This window comes from Pteropus vampyrus, unplaced genomic scaffold (assembly GCF_000151845.1).
Source record: "Pteropus vampyrus isolate Shadow unplaced genomic scaffold, Pvam_2.0 Scaffold77, whole genome shotgun sequence".
In the NCBI taxonomy this organism is placed as follows: Eukaryota; Metazoa; Chordata; class Mammalia; order Chiroptera; family Pteropodidae; genus Pteropus; species Pteropus vampyrus.
In genome coordinates, this window is record NW_011888858.1 from 3124340 (window position 1) to 3141338 (window position 16999).

Below are 16999 nucleotides of genomic sequence, written 5' to 3' on the forward strand. Positions count from 1 at the left end.
TCTGGATCATGGATTTAAAGAGACTAGTGTCAGAGGCATGGAGGTCATGTTAACCATTGTCCACCTTCTTACTCTTGTTTTTTGAGTTGTGCTCTGTAGCTTGACATTTGTCAGCTTTTACAATTATCAAAAGTTGGTCATATGCTCATCTGATGTTTTAAGAGTAATTATATACTTTTAAAATACATGTCTCTTGAATCACTAAAATTATTTTCTTGAATTTCTTTTTCAGTCCGATCTTGTGGATCAAAGTATCTTTAATTTTATCCCAGAGGGGGAACATTCAGAGGTTTATAAAATACTCTCCACCCATCTGCTGGAAAGAGACTCATTAACCCCCGAATATTTAAAGTGTAAGTAGCAGCTGTTAAGCAAAAAACTAAATGTACTTGGTTGTGTTATACATTACTTTTGTAAGTTTGTGACAGACATATGTAACTAAATTAACACATAGCATCATATGCTTTATTTGAACCTTTTTAGATTTAAATATAGATAATAGAATTATGACCTTATTAAAAGTCTGGACTCTATTCCAGAGTATATTGAAATCCCATCTCTTTAATTATACCATTTACATAAAAATGGAACTTTGCAACATTTTTATTAAATAAAATTTTGTATAATGAGAGAAAATGAAACATTCTCACTTTCACTCTAACAATTGGACACTGAAGCAGTGGGAAAAAATAACTTCTATATTTTTAAGAATTGTTATAAATAAAAGAAATTGTTTTTTTTATTAATTAAACTGAATTAAACAATCATTTATTGGATGTGTTGATTGTCCCAGGCACTTGTGCTATATTATAGAAGTGCCAAAAATAGTGAAAAATAGTTTCTGCCTTCAAGAAGATGAAATATTATGTTATAATCAGATATTTCTCCCAGATTCATTGGAAAAATTAATTTGACCAGAATACCTCATTTTCTTCACTGAATTATCTGTGTAAAATCTGAAATTACAAGACTATATCTGGCCATTAATTATTAGATATTTTCTTTAATAAATTAGTCATCTGAAAAGTTCTTTGTATTTTGAACCCTCAAATTCTCTAAAACGCTGACTGTCCAAGAATTGAGATACATACACAAATGCACACACATATATACATATATATGTATAAGTATGTGTGAATGTATCTCTTGATAAGAATGGATAACTCAAAATTGAATATCAGCTCTGAAAAATAAAAATTAAAAAAAAAAAAATGGATAGCCTGTCAGAAGGAGTTGAGAAGAGCTAGAGATCAGGAGATTCGATTTAAAGCCTATTTATAATGTTTAAAAATCAGATTCTTATGACATTTCCCATAGAACACTCTAGTCTTTCACCTAGGGAGAAAGATTTGGGCTGGATATAATGATGTAGAGATCGGTTACATGCCTATAAGTAGCATTTGAAGTCATGGATTGTATGACATTGCGTAAGGTGAATATATAGAGCAGGGAAAGAAAAATTAGGAAGGTGGAACCCTGGGACATAGCAAAAGGTAGACAAAAGAGAGAAGGAATACTCTTTAGAGACCTTCTAAGGGCAGAATTGGCTGGAGAACTGAATGAAAGCTTCTGGCAGAAAGACTTTAGACTTCTGCTTTCAAGATCAAAGGTGAGAATTACAGCAGTACTTTTTGATACAGAAAAGCCTTAATTAAATGATATGCTGACCCTCTGATAAACAGCTGATAGACAAAATATTATTACCCCAGAAAAAACATGTGTCATGCCAAAGGAGTAAACATAATTTAAAACAGAGGGGAAATTGCTTAGGAAATTCAGGCTTCTGCATGTAAGTCATTTGAGCCATAATGAAGGTGAGGTGGTACAGGTAGTATGAGAAGGAAACAGGGCCTAATATTTCATCCTAAGGAGTTTGAGTTTTAGTTTTTACATAGTAAGGAACCAGTGAAAGGGTGGTTTACTGACCTGAAAAAAAAATCTCTTAGATTGTCAATTTTGAAAAGGACCAGGCTAGAGATAGAAGTGAATACTATATAATTCTAGCAATAGACGTAAGTATGGAGAGGAAAACATGTAGGTGAGTGTTGAGTAGATAAACTCAATAGGACTTGGTGTTAGGCACAGGTGACCAAGTGGCTAGGGATCATTAGTGGAGAAGGTTTTAGAAAGAAGGTAGATTTTAAACCTGTTAACTTACATGATATAAAGTCATTCACGATAATAACAGAAAAGTGTATGAGTTCAGTGCTGTGAGTGAAGAAAGGCGTTCCTAGTCCTTGAATGTTGAAATGATAATGATGAAAGTAACATTAGTCTAAGAGTAGTAAGGAAAGTTGACTCCTAGTGTGGCGGTATGTAGAATACATCTTTGCAGTTAACCTAGATGCAAGGTAATTTGCATCTAAATTGGTGATACCGGATACTCAGTTGGAAAAAATGCCTTATGAGAGCGTCCTTGGTGGAATAAATAGCATGTGCTGGTGACTGATTAGTTTGGGGGCTTGTGATAAGAGACGAGACCCAGTTGATATGGTTTCTATCTTGGCAGTTAGGCACACATGGGAGAAAGGGGAAGGACAGCGGGCTCACTAAGAAAGAGGGATAAATTCACTTGGAAATATTTTGAGTTTGAGTTACTGATGGGACAATCAAGTTAGAAGTGTCCTGAAAACAAACAGTGATCTGAGACTTTTGTCTTACATAAAATGTTAGAGTTGGAGAGAGATTTAGGAGTAAGTTTAAGAAATACTGATAAATTTATAAAGACTAGAAGATCAGGATCAGAAGAACTTTTGTGAATGCCCATAGTTTGAAGACCGATTGGCAGAAGAGATAAAAATATTCAATAAGGTAGGAAGGTAAGTTTCATGCTATAGGAATGGAGAAGTATGAATTTTGAGAAATATGAATTTCCTCATTATGAACAATGAGGAAAGCCCACTTAAGTTAACAATACTGTAGTACCTCCTTATCCTTAGTTTCAAAAAAACTAAATGGAAAATTTCAGAAATAATTCATAAGTTTTAAATTGCATGCCATTCTGAATAGTGTAATGAAATCTGGCCTGTCCTCCTCTTTCACACCTAGTATGTGAATCGTGTTTGTCCAGTGTATCTATCTGCTCTGTACATACAGTGTGATAAGGTATTTTGAGAGAGAGAGAGAGACCACGTTCACATAACTTTTCTTACAGTATATTGTTATACAGGCATACTTTGGAGATATTGAGAGTTCGGTTCCAGACCACCGCAATAAAATGGTTGAGTATTACAGTAAAGCGAGTATCACAATAAAGTGAGTTTTAATCTTTTTGCTGGTGGTAAGGCTTACCTTCAGTTTGTAAAAAACTCAAGTCCGTGAAGCACAATAAGGCAAAGCATAATAAAATAAGGTATGCCATAATCATTCTTTTATTAGTAGTTGTTAATCTCTTATTATGCCTAATTTGTAAATTATACCTTATAGGTATGTATATATGTACTGGAAAAAAACACAGTATATATAGGGTTTGGTACTGTCTCCGGTTTCAGGCTTCCACGGGGGTTTTGGAACATTATCTCCTGTGGATAAGGGGGGACTACTGTGCAAACAAATGTTGGTGATGTTTAAAGGAACAATTTCTATAGAGGTATGAAGACGAAAGTCACAATATACAAAGTTAAGGGAAATGAGTATATGGAAACTAGAGCATGTAATGAAAAGGAAGATATAGTCTATGGTATTAAAAAGAGTAACATGAAAAACCCTTTATTTGTTTGAAATGGGAAGACCTGAGCAAATGTAAAAGGAAATAAGGACATAAGGAAGAGGAGGTTTGGATGCTAAAGGAATAAATAAATGTTGTGTCCCTGATCCTAGAGAAGATAGGAAAGGCTGTTTAGTGCAAATTAGAAGCATTAACTTTAGAATGGGAAGCAGAACCTTTCTTTGAAATTAGAGTGAAGAATGAGAAGGAAGGACAGATACAAATGGGGAAACATGGAGTTGCTTGTATAAGAAGATCTGTTTTCTCTATTAAGGCCAAGATGAGATCAACTCCTAGAGGTATTCTGCTATTATGGACTAAATAAAGTGTCATTGAGGACTTCTGTGGGAGAAAATAATGATTGTAAACTTACAAGGCTTTTATAATCTTATTTCATGTGATATATTACTCATGATAAATCACGAATATATCATATTTTTTTCTCATTTCAGCAAAAAACCAGTTAGAATTCTGTTGTCATATGCTTCGAGGAACAATAGACCCAAAGGAGCCGTCTACCTATGAATATGTGAAATTTATAGGGAATTTCAAATCTTTAAACAATGGTGAGTTAAAATGCTTCTCTTACAATATGTTTTAACCTGGCATTCTTTTAAGCTGTTAAAGACATAGATGTTGAACATCAATAAAAACTAGATTTTACTGGAGTAACTGATAATACATGTTTCCTTGTTGTTTTAGTATCCACTTCAACACACAATGGTTTTGAAGGAACTATACAACGCACACACAGGCCTTCTTACGAAGACAGAGTTTGTTTTGTAGCTACTGTCAGGTTAGCTACACCTCAGTTCATTAAGGTATGTTTCTAATTTTTTTTTCCTAAGGGGGATTTATTATGAGAACGTTCTTTATGTAATTTTCTGGTTGTTTCCAGAATAACAAACTTCTTGCAGACATTAAAGGGAGTGATGGCCATGCGTCTTTAAATACATACTATCATGATTTAAAAAAATTTTTTAATTGGAGTTGACATTTAAAAAAAAATACAGCAATTTTAATATGTTTTAGTAAGTAACACATTTATACGATACAAAAATAAAAAGGTGCCAAAGGGCTTAGAGTAAAAATCTTCCTCCTTCCTCTGTCCAGTTTCTTCCCAAGGACAAATAGTATTTTTAGTTTCTTATGTATCCTCCAGAGATATTTTGTAATCATACCAGCAAAAGTATATATATTCTCCTCTTCGAATTTGAAACATTCAGAAAAGTTGAGAGAATAATATAATGAATGCCTAAATCTGCCTCTCAGATTCAGTAGTTATTAACATTTTGCCATATTTATCTGTATATGTGATGAATGCATGTGTATTTATTATGGTGACATTGGTTAACGAAATCCAGTAAGTTTCAGGTGTACAATTCAACAGTAAGGCATATGTATTGCATATGTGTTGACCAATGTTTGACCCCTTTTACCCCATCTACCTCTTCCCCCACCCCTGGTAACCACTAGGACATTTAATATTTTGTATTAGTTTCAGTTGTACACCATAGTGGTTAGACATTTATATAATTTATGAAGTTGTCCCTCCGTTAGTCTAGTACCAAACTGCCACTAGACATAGTTATTATAATATTATTATTATTATTATTAATTTATTTATTTTAATTACTTTCAAATATACAGTACATTGGTTAGACATCTAGATAGTTCATAAAACAACCCCCCACATTGCTCCCTCCCTTTCCTGACCCTCCACCTAGCCAATGTATTAATGCTGACTGCATTTCCTATGCCATGCTCCCCATCCCAGTGACCATCCATCAGCTACTAATTTGTACTTCTCTCCATTCTCCCGGCCCCCCCGTTTCCCCTCTCCTCTGTCCAACACCAAATTGTCCACTGTATTTGTGAATCTGTTTTTCATTAGTTTCTTCTTTTTATTCATTAGATTCTGCATATAAGTGAAATCGTACAGTGTTTATCTTTCTCTGTCTGACTTAAAGAACCTTCTAGAAGCAATATCTTTTTCGATCCCCTTCCTTTTCATATGTAGGGGTCTTGTTTTCTTCTTTCCAGCCACTCTATCTTTAGGTTGGAGCATGTAATTGTTTTCCATTTAAGGTACTTATTGATAAGAATGTAGTTACCATCCTATATTCTTGTTTTTGATACATGTTTTCTCTTCTTGAAGTCCCTCCAACATTTCCTGTAATACTGGCTTAGTGGTGATAAATTCCTTTAGCTTATTTTTGTCTGGGTAGCTCTTTATCTGTCCTTCGACTCTAAATGATAGCTTTGCTTGATAAATTATTCTTGGTTGTATATCCTGGATCTTCATTCTGTCAAATATTTTTTGCCAACCCCTTCTGTCCTGCATAGTTTCTTTTGAGAAATCAGCTGCCAGTCTTATGGGTGTTCCCTTGTAAGTAATTATCTGTTTTTCTCTTGCTGCTTTTAGTATTCTTTCTTTGTTTTAACCTTTGGCATTTTAATTATGATGTGTCTTGGTGTGAGCCTCTTTGGATCTCTGATTTTTGGAATTCTCTGAGCTTCCTGGGGTTTTATGTCCATTTCCTTCACCAAGTTAAGGAAGTTTTCCATCATTATTTCTTCAAACAGCTGTTCGACATCTTGATTTTCTTCATTCGCGCTGATCAGATGAATATTTGACCCTTAATAGGTCCAATATCCTCCTTAAATTATTTTTATAGTGTTGGCATCTTTTTTCTTGCCATTCTGATTGTGTGTCTTCGGCTTTCCCATACTCTAGATAGGGCATTTGATCCTTTTCTTTATTCACTTTATTTATTCCTTTATTTATTCCATTTATTATGCTTCTCATCTCAGATAATGTGTTCTTCATTTCAGACTAGTTCTCTTTTATAATTTCCATTTCCATTTTTATGTTTTTGATCTCTTTGTTGAAGTTATCTACACTTCCCAAAAGATCATTGAGCATCTTTATAACCAGTGTTTTGAACTCTGCATCTGTTAGATTACTTGACTTCATTATGTCTGGATCTCTGTTCTCTTCTCTCATATGGTTTCTGCTTCTTTGTCTTCCCATTTTGACTGCCTTTTTGAGTCTGTTTCTGTGTACTAAGAGAAGCTCTTAAGTCTCCTGGTCTTATTAGTGTGGATTTGTGAAGAGAGTGTCTAGTGATATAGTCCTGAGAGGGGTTCAGCTGCAGGCCAAATTTAGCCCAAGCCTCTGCCCCTCCGGGGCCACCTATTAAGATTCAGCAAGCAATCCACAGACGCTATGCTTATAGTTGCCTCAAAAGGCCACACCAGAAACCGAGGCCAGCTACCTCCAGTGTGAGTCTAGGCGCTGCTCAGCAAGGAGCACCTGACTCGCTCAGGATTTACTTTGCTTGGGTGGGACCCTGAGTTGAGGGAGACGGGGTTTCAGGGAATCCTGGGCGGAGTGACCTCTGTTATCCAGTTTGATGACATCCCAGCTGTGGTGGCGCTGTGTCTGGCACTGGGCGCGGAGGAGGGCTCAACAGCGATACTGGGTACTTTTGTACAGAGCAAGTCTCGCCTTAGCCCTCACTCCAACAATGTCTCCATGTAAGTCCCTGGTGCCTCCTGTGTGCAACCTAATCGGCATTGGCTCTCAGAGTGAGCAGGTTTGTCACTGCAAAAATCTGCTTGTGGCCGTGGCCCCTTTAAGAGGCTTCTGCCACTGCAGCTGCTGCTACCACAGCCTCTGTCTCACTTGGCTGCTCAGGACTGGGCAGCCCCATGTTCTTACCCTGTCCTACCTTCTGCCATTGCAGGGTGATATCCTGTACTTTTCCCTAGTTGTATGGCTTGTTCATCTAGATCCCAGGCAGTTTTTCCTCATTGCTGCTCCTTATTATTGTCACTACTTTGATTTGGTCGCCAGGGAGATAAACAGAGCCTCTATCATCTACGCTATTTTTGTTGCCGATCTATTACAATATTATTGAGTGTATTTCCTATGCTGTACTTCACATCCTCATGACTGTTTTTTAACTACCAATTTGTACTTCTTAATCCCTTCACCTTTTTCACCCAACCCCCCAACACCCCTCCCATCTGGCAGTCATGAGTTTGTTCTCTGTATCTATGAGTCTGTTTATATTTTGTTTATTTTGTTCATTAGGTTCCACATATAAGTGAAAGCATATGTTATTTTTGAAACAAATAATAAGTTATCAAGGCACTCATTAAATTATATAATTAATTTTTAAATATATCTCTTTTGCAGTTCACCAGTGCCCTCCTTTTGTGCATAATTTTAGGATGCTTTTTTTTTTTTATATAGTTCACAATCTAAAGGAGAAAGGCCAAAAATTTAGATAATTTTAAAGATTGTTTTTGAAATTTTCTCTTGAAATATGCAAGTGGATTTTTATTGCATATAATTTACCTTTTTCAATTTAAAATTTTAATTAAATAATTTTTATTTTCTTTCCCAACAAGCAGATGATTAGTAGGGAAGTAGGAAATTGAAATAGTTCAACCATGAGGATAAAGTGGCTGGAAGTAAGCCAAGCTAAGATTTTCAATTTAGGGAATCACCATATTATAGGACAAAGAACTGAATTAGTGGTTAGATCTTAAATCAGTCTTGCTCTGCTTGTTTTGATCTTAGGAAATAGTAGCAGTGGCTAACATTAAGTGCTTATTAAATGTTGTGTATTTTATGTGCATTATCTCATTTAATTCTTGTAACAACCCTGTAAGGTAGATGCTAGTGTGATCCCCATTTTATATATAAGGAACCTGAGGCTTAGGGAAGTTACTTGTCAAAAGTCAAAGCTGTTAAATAGTAGAACTGGGATTGATTCTCATCTCTTTCCTTTCAAAACCCAAACTCTTAACCACTGCATTGTGCTACAGAAGGTCGTTCAAGAACACAGGCGGGTTGGAATGCAATGTTGAGTATGACTGGAGTCTAGAATTACTGTGTGTGGAGGGAGTGAGGATGGTGGGAGATGACATTAGAAAAGTAAACAGAGGTCAGAAGTGAAATATGTTTTTTTTTTTTTTTTTCCATGCTGAAGAGTTTAAAATTTATCCTAACAGAATGAGGAACCATTAAGGTTTTTAAGCAGGGAAGTTATATAATTATATTTGAGTGTTAGACTACTATGGCCAGAATAGAATATGGGTTGAAGAGAGAGGGAGACTTGTTTGGGGAGATGTTGTGGCAGTTAATTATATTTGAGTGTTAGACTAGTATGGCCAGAATAGAATATGGGTTGAAGAGAGAGGGAGACTTGTTTGGGGAGATGTCGTGGCAGTAATGTGAGCCAGTGATGGCCAGGGTAGAGTCTAAACTAAGACACTAAGATAGATGGGAGCAAATAGATTTTTTAAACTTAAAAGGTGAAATTGAAAGGACTTAGGTGTGGCCTAGTGGTCATATAGATGGTGAAAGGTGAAAACCAAAGGGTGTAGTGAATGTCAGATTTCCAGACTAATGGCACAACATAGGTATGCTTCCTAATGAGTTAGAAAATTGTTTTAACTGGTCTGAGGAATAAGGCAGTTAGTTCATTTTAGGACATATTGAGTTTGTGGTGTGTGGGGACATCCAAACAGTTAGAAATACAGAACTGTAATTCAGGAGAGAGCTCTTAATTTAGTGTTAGGGTTTGTAGGCATATGAGCAAATGGAGTAATGTGCAGAGTAAGAAGTAGTTCCCTAGAAGCCTACCTTTATTTACTGCCACATTCTTTAGTACTAGAAAATTAAAATGCATTAAAAAGTGCTTAGGGAAACTTACTAATAATTATTTTATGGTTAACAATATTTGGGATTCTTCTAAAGTATTTCTAAATTTTAATTATTAATTTATTTGTAGGAAATGTGCACTGTTGAAGAACCCAATGAAGAGTTTACATCTAGACATAGTTTAGAATGGAAATTTCTATTTCTAGATCACAGGTAACTCCATTTTTAAATTTCATAAAAAGATGTAGTCATATAATTGTTTAAATTAATAGATTTCAAGGACAAACTTTTTCTAATCAGGAAGATCAAATACATTATTTTCAAAATATAAAGATTCCCCTTAATTAATTTTTAGTTGGAGTATTTCTTATTATGGATAAAGTTGTAATATTGATTGTTTTAAATGTAATTTAGGGCACCACCCATAATAGGATATTTGCCATTTGAAGTTCTGGGAACATCAGGCTATGATTACTATCATGTGGATGACCTAGAAAATTTGGCAAAATGTCATGAGCACTGTAAGTAGACTTTAATCTTTCTGGTGATAATAACTGTTTTTAATCATGTAAATAGCTATTACATTAATAGAAGGTGGTAAAATACAGACTTAGAACTTTTTTTTTTTTTTTTTAAATATACTGGAAAATTTTACTTTATATGTTTAACCAATCCACTAGGAATCATAGACCAAGTTTAAATTAAACTTGTTCCTATTTTACATATTTTAGTCTAATAGTAAGTACAGCTTTATAATATGACATCTAATAAACCTTGTTCTGAAGTGTATAAACTCTACATCTGGAGTAAGAGAAGTCGATTCCTTTGAAAATTGTAATAGTATATCAAAATACTACTTTATAAATTTTGACTTAACAAGTATGTAAGTCAGCCCAGGAGATAGGTATACACTTAAAGAATCTGTTAGAAAGCTCATAGTGAGTACTTAATGTTACCTGCCTTTATTAATCACCACAGTTCTAGAAAGTAGATGCTATCAACTCCATGAGTAAACTGAGACATAGCAAGACTAAGTAATTTACCCACAATCCCATAACTGCTTGGCAGCAATAAGATTAGGGTCTACACCTACCCCTTCACCACAGGCTATTCATTCCTTGTCTTACAGGTTTGTTTTAATGATAGGTGTTATTTGCTTTCCTTCTCCTCCTCCCAAAATCCTACCCTACCCTCTTGTGTATCCTCTAAAACTTAATTAGCTATTTAAGATATTTTTATGATGTCTTAGGTTGGTCTAATAAACCTCTCTATAGGAAAATTAAGGATGTTATATAATACCATCAGCTATATGGAAAATTTTTAGAGTAAAGTCATTTCAGCACAAAAGAAAACATTATTCACTCCAAATGATAGGAATGTATTGGGAAGTTCTGCGCTTAACCGTTACTTCAGACAATTGAGTATTCTGATTTTGGTTAGTCCAGGTTTAGAATTAAATGCTTCAGAGATGCTGTACCTGCCAGTGTGATTACTTATTACTCTCACTCTCAGTATATCTTAGAAGGAAGAAGTCAGTATGTGAATACTTTATTCTTTAGTATTTGGAAATTGATTGTGTATGAAAAATATGTAAGATCAGCAGTAATTGGCTATAAGGGCACTGTGGAAGGATAAGTTAATTGCTTGGGACCTTAAACTATCTCTACAGAATGACATTTTCTTATAATTGGTATATATGTTATTCAAAAGGCAGAAGAAGAATTGTATATATAGATAAAATGATAGCTTTGGTTAAAAAAGGTTCATAACTAATAATGAATCAAAACTATTTTTCTCTTTTCTTTTTAGTAATGCAATATGGGAAAGGCAAATCATGTTATTATAGGTTCCTGACCAAAGGACAACAGTGGATTTGGCTTCAGACTCATTATTATATTACTTATCATCAGTGGAATTCAAGGCCAGAGTTTATTGTTTGTACTCACACTGTAGTAAGGTAAATTCATTTACAGAATTTTTGAACTATAGAATCATCCATAATGAAATGACAGTGAAATTTTTATGCATGACTTGTTAATGAACTACAAAGTGATCACCCCCTTTGATACATAGTTTCAATATATTATTAAGTTGCTTACATTATATAGAAAGATAATACAGATATATAGATACTTAATTCTCACATAAACTTCATGGTTTAGAGCAGAAGTTGTAACTGTCTTTTATCTACCAAAGTAAAGTCATATAAAAGGAAAACTGGAGTAGATAAGCATACTCTTTATTTAATTTCTCTTTCAAGAACTGTGCAGGTACAGAACATTTACATTAGATACCTAAACAAATGCAATTTGAATTAAGATAGTATACTGTACATTTGCTGTAGGTTTGTGTAGTGTATGGAAAATAAGTATGGAATGAACAAGTAGGATACATAGCAAAACTGAATGCATGCACCTCTGCAGTATTTTAAGTGAACAACCAAACACTAAATTTTTTTTTTCATTTGTAGTTATGCAGAAGTTAGGGCTGAAAGACGGCGGGAACTTGGCATTGAAGAGTCTCTTCCTGAGATAGCTGCTGACAAAGTATGTATCTTATAGTTTTTAAAAAATTTTATTTCTTCCCAATGAAAGACAAGATTCAATAATGTATAAGAAAATTATTTTTGAAATATTTTGTTTTCTCACTTATGACAGGGTTATAAATTTACTGTTTATTTTTATTTTAAATTTGATATGTTAAAGCCTCATCTGCTTCTGAAAAAGATTTGTAGGGTCTGCTATTTGATAATTGAGTGAGAGACATGTATGATCTCAGATTTAAACTACCATTAATTACCTACAATGTACTAGACTCTGGGTAGGTTTTTTATATTAATTTAAAAGCCATTTATTCCTCATACATCCTTATCTGGTAGGTAATATCCTCACTTTGAAAATATTGAAATAGGCTTTAAGGAGGTGCGGGGGAGCTTTCCCTCAAGACACGTGGATGGGAACTTACAGTCAGAATTTGAACTCTGGCTTTTCTTCTTTTCATTATATCATATAGAAATGTAGTATACTAGTTACTATGGCTGTGTAACAAAACATAATGATGTAATATAATATTCATTATTTCATAGTTTCTGTGATTAAGAATCTAGGCACAGTTTAGTTGGGACTTCTGGTTTAGAATTGGTCATGAAGCTGCAATCAAGGTGTCAGCCCATGGTCTTTTACAAGGCTGTAATCAGGGTGTCAGTGGGGGCCACAGTCATGTCAAGGTTCAGCTGGGGCAGAATCTGTTTCCAAGCTCATTTTGGTTGTTGGAAGGATTGGTTCCTCATGGGTAGTTGGACTGAGGGCTTTGATTCCTTACTGGCTGATGGCCAGAGGCTACCCTCAGTTCCTTTCCAGATGGCTCTTTCCATCAAAGCAAGTATGAAAGAAGATCCAAGGAGAGAAAAACCAGCGAGATGAAACTTGGAGTCTTATGTAACCTAATTACAGAAGTGATATTGCGTCACTTTTATCTATTCTGTGCACTAGAAGAAATCACTAAGTCCAGCCTCCACTCAAGGGAAGGGAGTATACAAGGGAGTGAATACTAAAAGGTGGGAATCATCATGAGACATATCAGAAGTGGCCTACCACAGATATTTTTGACCTGCAGAAAATAAGTGGAATGAAAAGAGTCAAATATCTGTATAAAAAGTGAGCTAAATAGACAGCATGCCAGGGAACATTATGGGGGGTCACTTTCAGTCATTCAGTAAACCTTATTAAGTACCTTCTATGTGCCCGGAAGTACTGGACATGGCTCTAGATGCTGAGAATATAGCAATGAATAACACAGACAAGTTCTCTACTCTCAAGGATGTCACGTGAAAGTTTTTCCAGCAAGGCTTTGTATATACAGAGGAAGAAGTTCCAGTATGTTTTAGTAAAATAAATTTTCTGAGAAAAGTGCCTAAACCTAGAGTTCCTTGAAATGAGGGCCGTTATAGAAACCGAAGTAATACATAGAGATTGTTACCCCTTGCTTCTCTTTTTTCCCTAATGCTAGTGTCCAATCTTAGTAAATTTACCTAGCCCTACTTCCAAAATATACTCCAACTATGTCTGCTTTCTGACCATGTTTGCTTTTGCCACCATGATCCACCATGGAGTTTAGGGAAGGAGGTCTGTTTGAGATATATTTTTAAGAAACTTCGATGTGTGGTGGGTTCTAAAGTCATGATTCTGAGTGTGATCACCAAGGGAAAGGGTGTAGAGAGAGTTGATGACCAGAGACTAAGCACTGGAGCTCTCCAACATTAAGAGGTGAGGGAGACAAGGAAGAACCAGTCACAGAGGAGACCAATGGAAAATAGCCAGTGAGGTAGGAATGAAACCAGTAAAACTAAGTTGTCCTAGAATTCTGCCAAGAAAAGAAAGTGTGTCAGTGACAAGTAAACAGTCAACTTTGTCAGATTCAGCTTTGGTTAAATTAGATGAGCACTGAGAATTGAGTATTAAGTGTACAATATATTTTCATTGATCAGTAAGAAGAGATTGGCTGGACTAGTAATACGGGTGAAAGCCTCATGAGAGTGAGTTTAAAAGAGAATTTTCTGGGACAAGGGAAATTACATACAGTGAGTAGGGAGGGGTTTTACTACAAAAAGAAAGAAATGGGGCAGTAGTAGGAAGAAGTGAGCTTTAAAGAAGTTTTAGCTTTTTAGGTGGGATAAATAATAGCATATTTGAATACTGAAGAGAATGTTCTGATGGAGAGAGGAAAATTGGTGATAAGAGAGACTGAGGTAGAAATGCTAAAGCAACGTTTTTGAGTAGATGAGGGAAGGTGGGATTTAGTCCATAAGTGAACAAACAGTTTGGACTTCACTGTTCAGCTATAGAAGGGCTTGTCAAATAATGATCTGAAGGCTAGATATGGCCTTCTGCCAAGTTTTGAAACACTCACAAACTACAGGTATGTTTTTATACATGTTTTTAAGTGATTAAAAAAAAATCAAAAGAAAATGTTTTGTGACACATGAAAGTTATATAAGCAAATTCTATAGCCATACTCAATTGTTTATATTTGCCTATGGCTGCTTTTGTGCTACAACAGCAGAGTTGAATAGTTGTGATAGAGACTGTATGGCCCACCAAGCCTTAAATACTGACTCATTTACGCTTACAGAGAAAGCGTGCTGATCCCTGATCTATAGTCACATGAAGAAAGGTAGAATAAAAGTACAGAGGCAGATACGTAAATTGATAGAGTACCGGGAGCTTGTAGCAGAACTCTTTTTCAGTGAAATAGGATGCAGAGTCACCAGCTAAGAATGAGGTTAGAAGAGTTGTTGGAGGTTTGAGAACAGAAGAGAAAGTGTTAAGTGGCTATCTGGGAGAGTAGTGAATGGACAAGAAAATTTTAGTTCTTCTGGCAGGCAAGATTAAGAGCCCACTTGAAGTTCCTGGTTGTTAATTTAGAGAACAGTCACCATGTTGTGTTTCTATAGCTATGTTCAGCTGTGCAGGAACAGATGTAGACTAGGTTAAAATTGAGTTTCACCAGTATTGGGATTTTTCCAAGAGAATGTGGTGAAAGGAGTTGATGATGCATTCAGGGGCGTGGGTAAATAGGGGAGAGAAGACATATAAAGAGTGGTTGTGAATATGTGGTAAAATCAGTGTATTTTAGGTTCCACCGAAGTATTATTGGAGTTGGGATACTAAAGAGAACATATAGGAAATAGGGGAAATGGTGGTCAATAAGTAGGATGTTTGAAATTGAAATTATGGATGGTTTATTGTTATTGCTAATGACAGAGTCTAAGGTATGACAGAGTGACCAAAGACAGATACAAGTCAAAATCTTTACGGGGGAGTGCATCAGGGAAGAGAGAAGTCGTGGTGTTGAGTATGTGAATATTGATAACTTTGGAGTTAAGATTAGTGAGGATGATACTGAGCCAAGAGCTGAATTTTAATTCAGGTACTTAGCAAGGAAGAGTGACTACAAGGTCAGCAGATGACTGCAACAATGAAAGATAGTGAGTGCGTTGTGGTAATGTGAGATCCAAAGCTTTGAGTTTTGGAGAAAGGAGAAGGAAAAGTTTTCTGTGTAGAACAGTAGGAGGACTTCTGTTCTACCTCCAGGACTGATGTGTGAGGGTTGAGAGAGAGAAAACAGCCACCACTTAGGAGACCGACAAGGAAAGTTTCATTCTCTGGGGAGATCTAAGTTTTAGATCTAAGATCTAGAGCAAGCCAGTGAAGGAATGTTTAAGATGAGGTTAAGACTATGGAAAATTTTGCTGATTATGGATACTGAAAGCAGGCAGAAGGGTTTCTGAAGCTGGGACCAGTAGGAGATGGAGAAAAAATAGAGGATGTGAAGAGCACTTAGAATGCAGGAGATAAGGCATTGTGTCATATCGCCTTTTTTCCCCCTTTATGGTATGAGTAACTTTGAAATCATATTGTTTATGTATATGTGTATATCTATGTATACACATATGTTCCCCCTTCCAGTAGAATGCTTGGAATAAGAACAGAGACATGTTTCTTATTCATTGCTATATGTGGAATGCCTTTGATATGCCCTGTATTTGGCACTTTCTTCTATTATAATGAGGAGGAATGAGAAGATGAGTGTATTAATAGGTCTGGTATATTAGCAGGTAAAGTTGTATATTTGGTGGTGGCAGGTATTCTCATCTGTATAAAGCAAGGCTATCACTTGAGAGAGAGGGAGACAGAGATTTAAGAACAATGGAAAAGGTATGGAATAATTGTGAAGAGTAGGCTTGTGAATCCACTGGAAAAATGTAAAGTTTCTTCCTAATATTGAATGTCTATTTTAGGTTGGTGATCATTTTAGGTTGACTATAATTGTTTCCAAAAAAAAAAAAAAAAACAACCCACATTGAACAGATGAGCTGGAAAGATAGACTAGGAAAGTATACTTTAAAGTGGAGTTTTAATTTGTGATTTTAGAGATGCTACAGTAACTGGTAGTGACAAGGCATAGAGATTGAATGAGATGGAATAGAGGAAAAAGTTATTGGGAGATGAAGAATTCCTAGAAAGCTGAGAGGCCAGGACAGGCTAACGGATGAATCATCCATACGAATATTGAAATTCTGTAGTAAATTTCAATGGACAAAGTTCTCTTATCCATTGGAGTGAAGAGGAAGATTTTGAGCAGTCAGATGCTGAGTTCCAGAGATGCTTTACAGTACCTTGTCTAGAAAGTCGTCTTTATTCTGTTGTTTCTTTTTTTTTTCACTTTCTTTTTTGTTTTAATATACTAAAATGTACATAACAAAACTTACCATTTTAACCAATTTCAAATGTACTGTTCAATGGCATTAAGTACATTTACACTGTTGTTTAGCCATCACCATCATCCACCACCAAAACTTTTTCGTCTTCTCAAACCGAAACTTCATACCCATACCCATTAAACAGTAACTCCCCATTCCCTCCATCCTCAAACCCCTGGTAGCCACCAGTCTACTTTCTGACTATATTAATTTGACTCTTATAGGTACCTTATGTAAGTGAAGTCATACAGTATTTGTCTTCTTGTGACTGACTTGTTTCACTTGACATAATGCCCTCAAGGTTCATCCATGTTGTAGCCCATTGTGTGTATGCGCCATGTTCTGTTTATCCATT

At 35.5% G+C, this 16999-nt stretch overlaps 1 protein-coding gene across 1 annotated transcript in view; it reads left to right on the top strand.

Annotated features, from left to right (window-relative positions):
* CLOCK (clock circadian regulator) overlaps window positions 1-16999 on the top strand; it is a 109030-nt gene that overhangs the window by 72240 nt on the left and 19791 nt on the right. The window contains exons 11-16 of the mRNA XM_023532130.1: window positions 4159-4272; window positions 4409-4527; window positions 9514-9596; window positions 9798-9904; window positions 11193-11340; window positions 11854-11929. Of these exons, the coding sequence (XP_023387898.1) occupies window positions 4159-4272; window positions 4409-4527; window positions 9514-9596; window positions 9798-9904; window positions 11193-11340; window positions 11854-11929 (647 nt within the window). The remainder of the gene's footprint in view (window positions 1-4158; window positions 4273-4408; window positions 4528-9513; window positions 9597-9797; window positions 9905-11192; window positions 11341-11853; window positions 11930-16999) is intronic.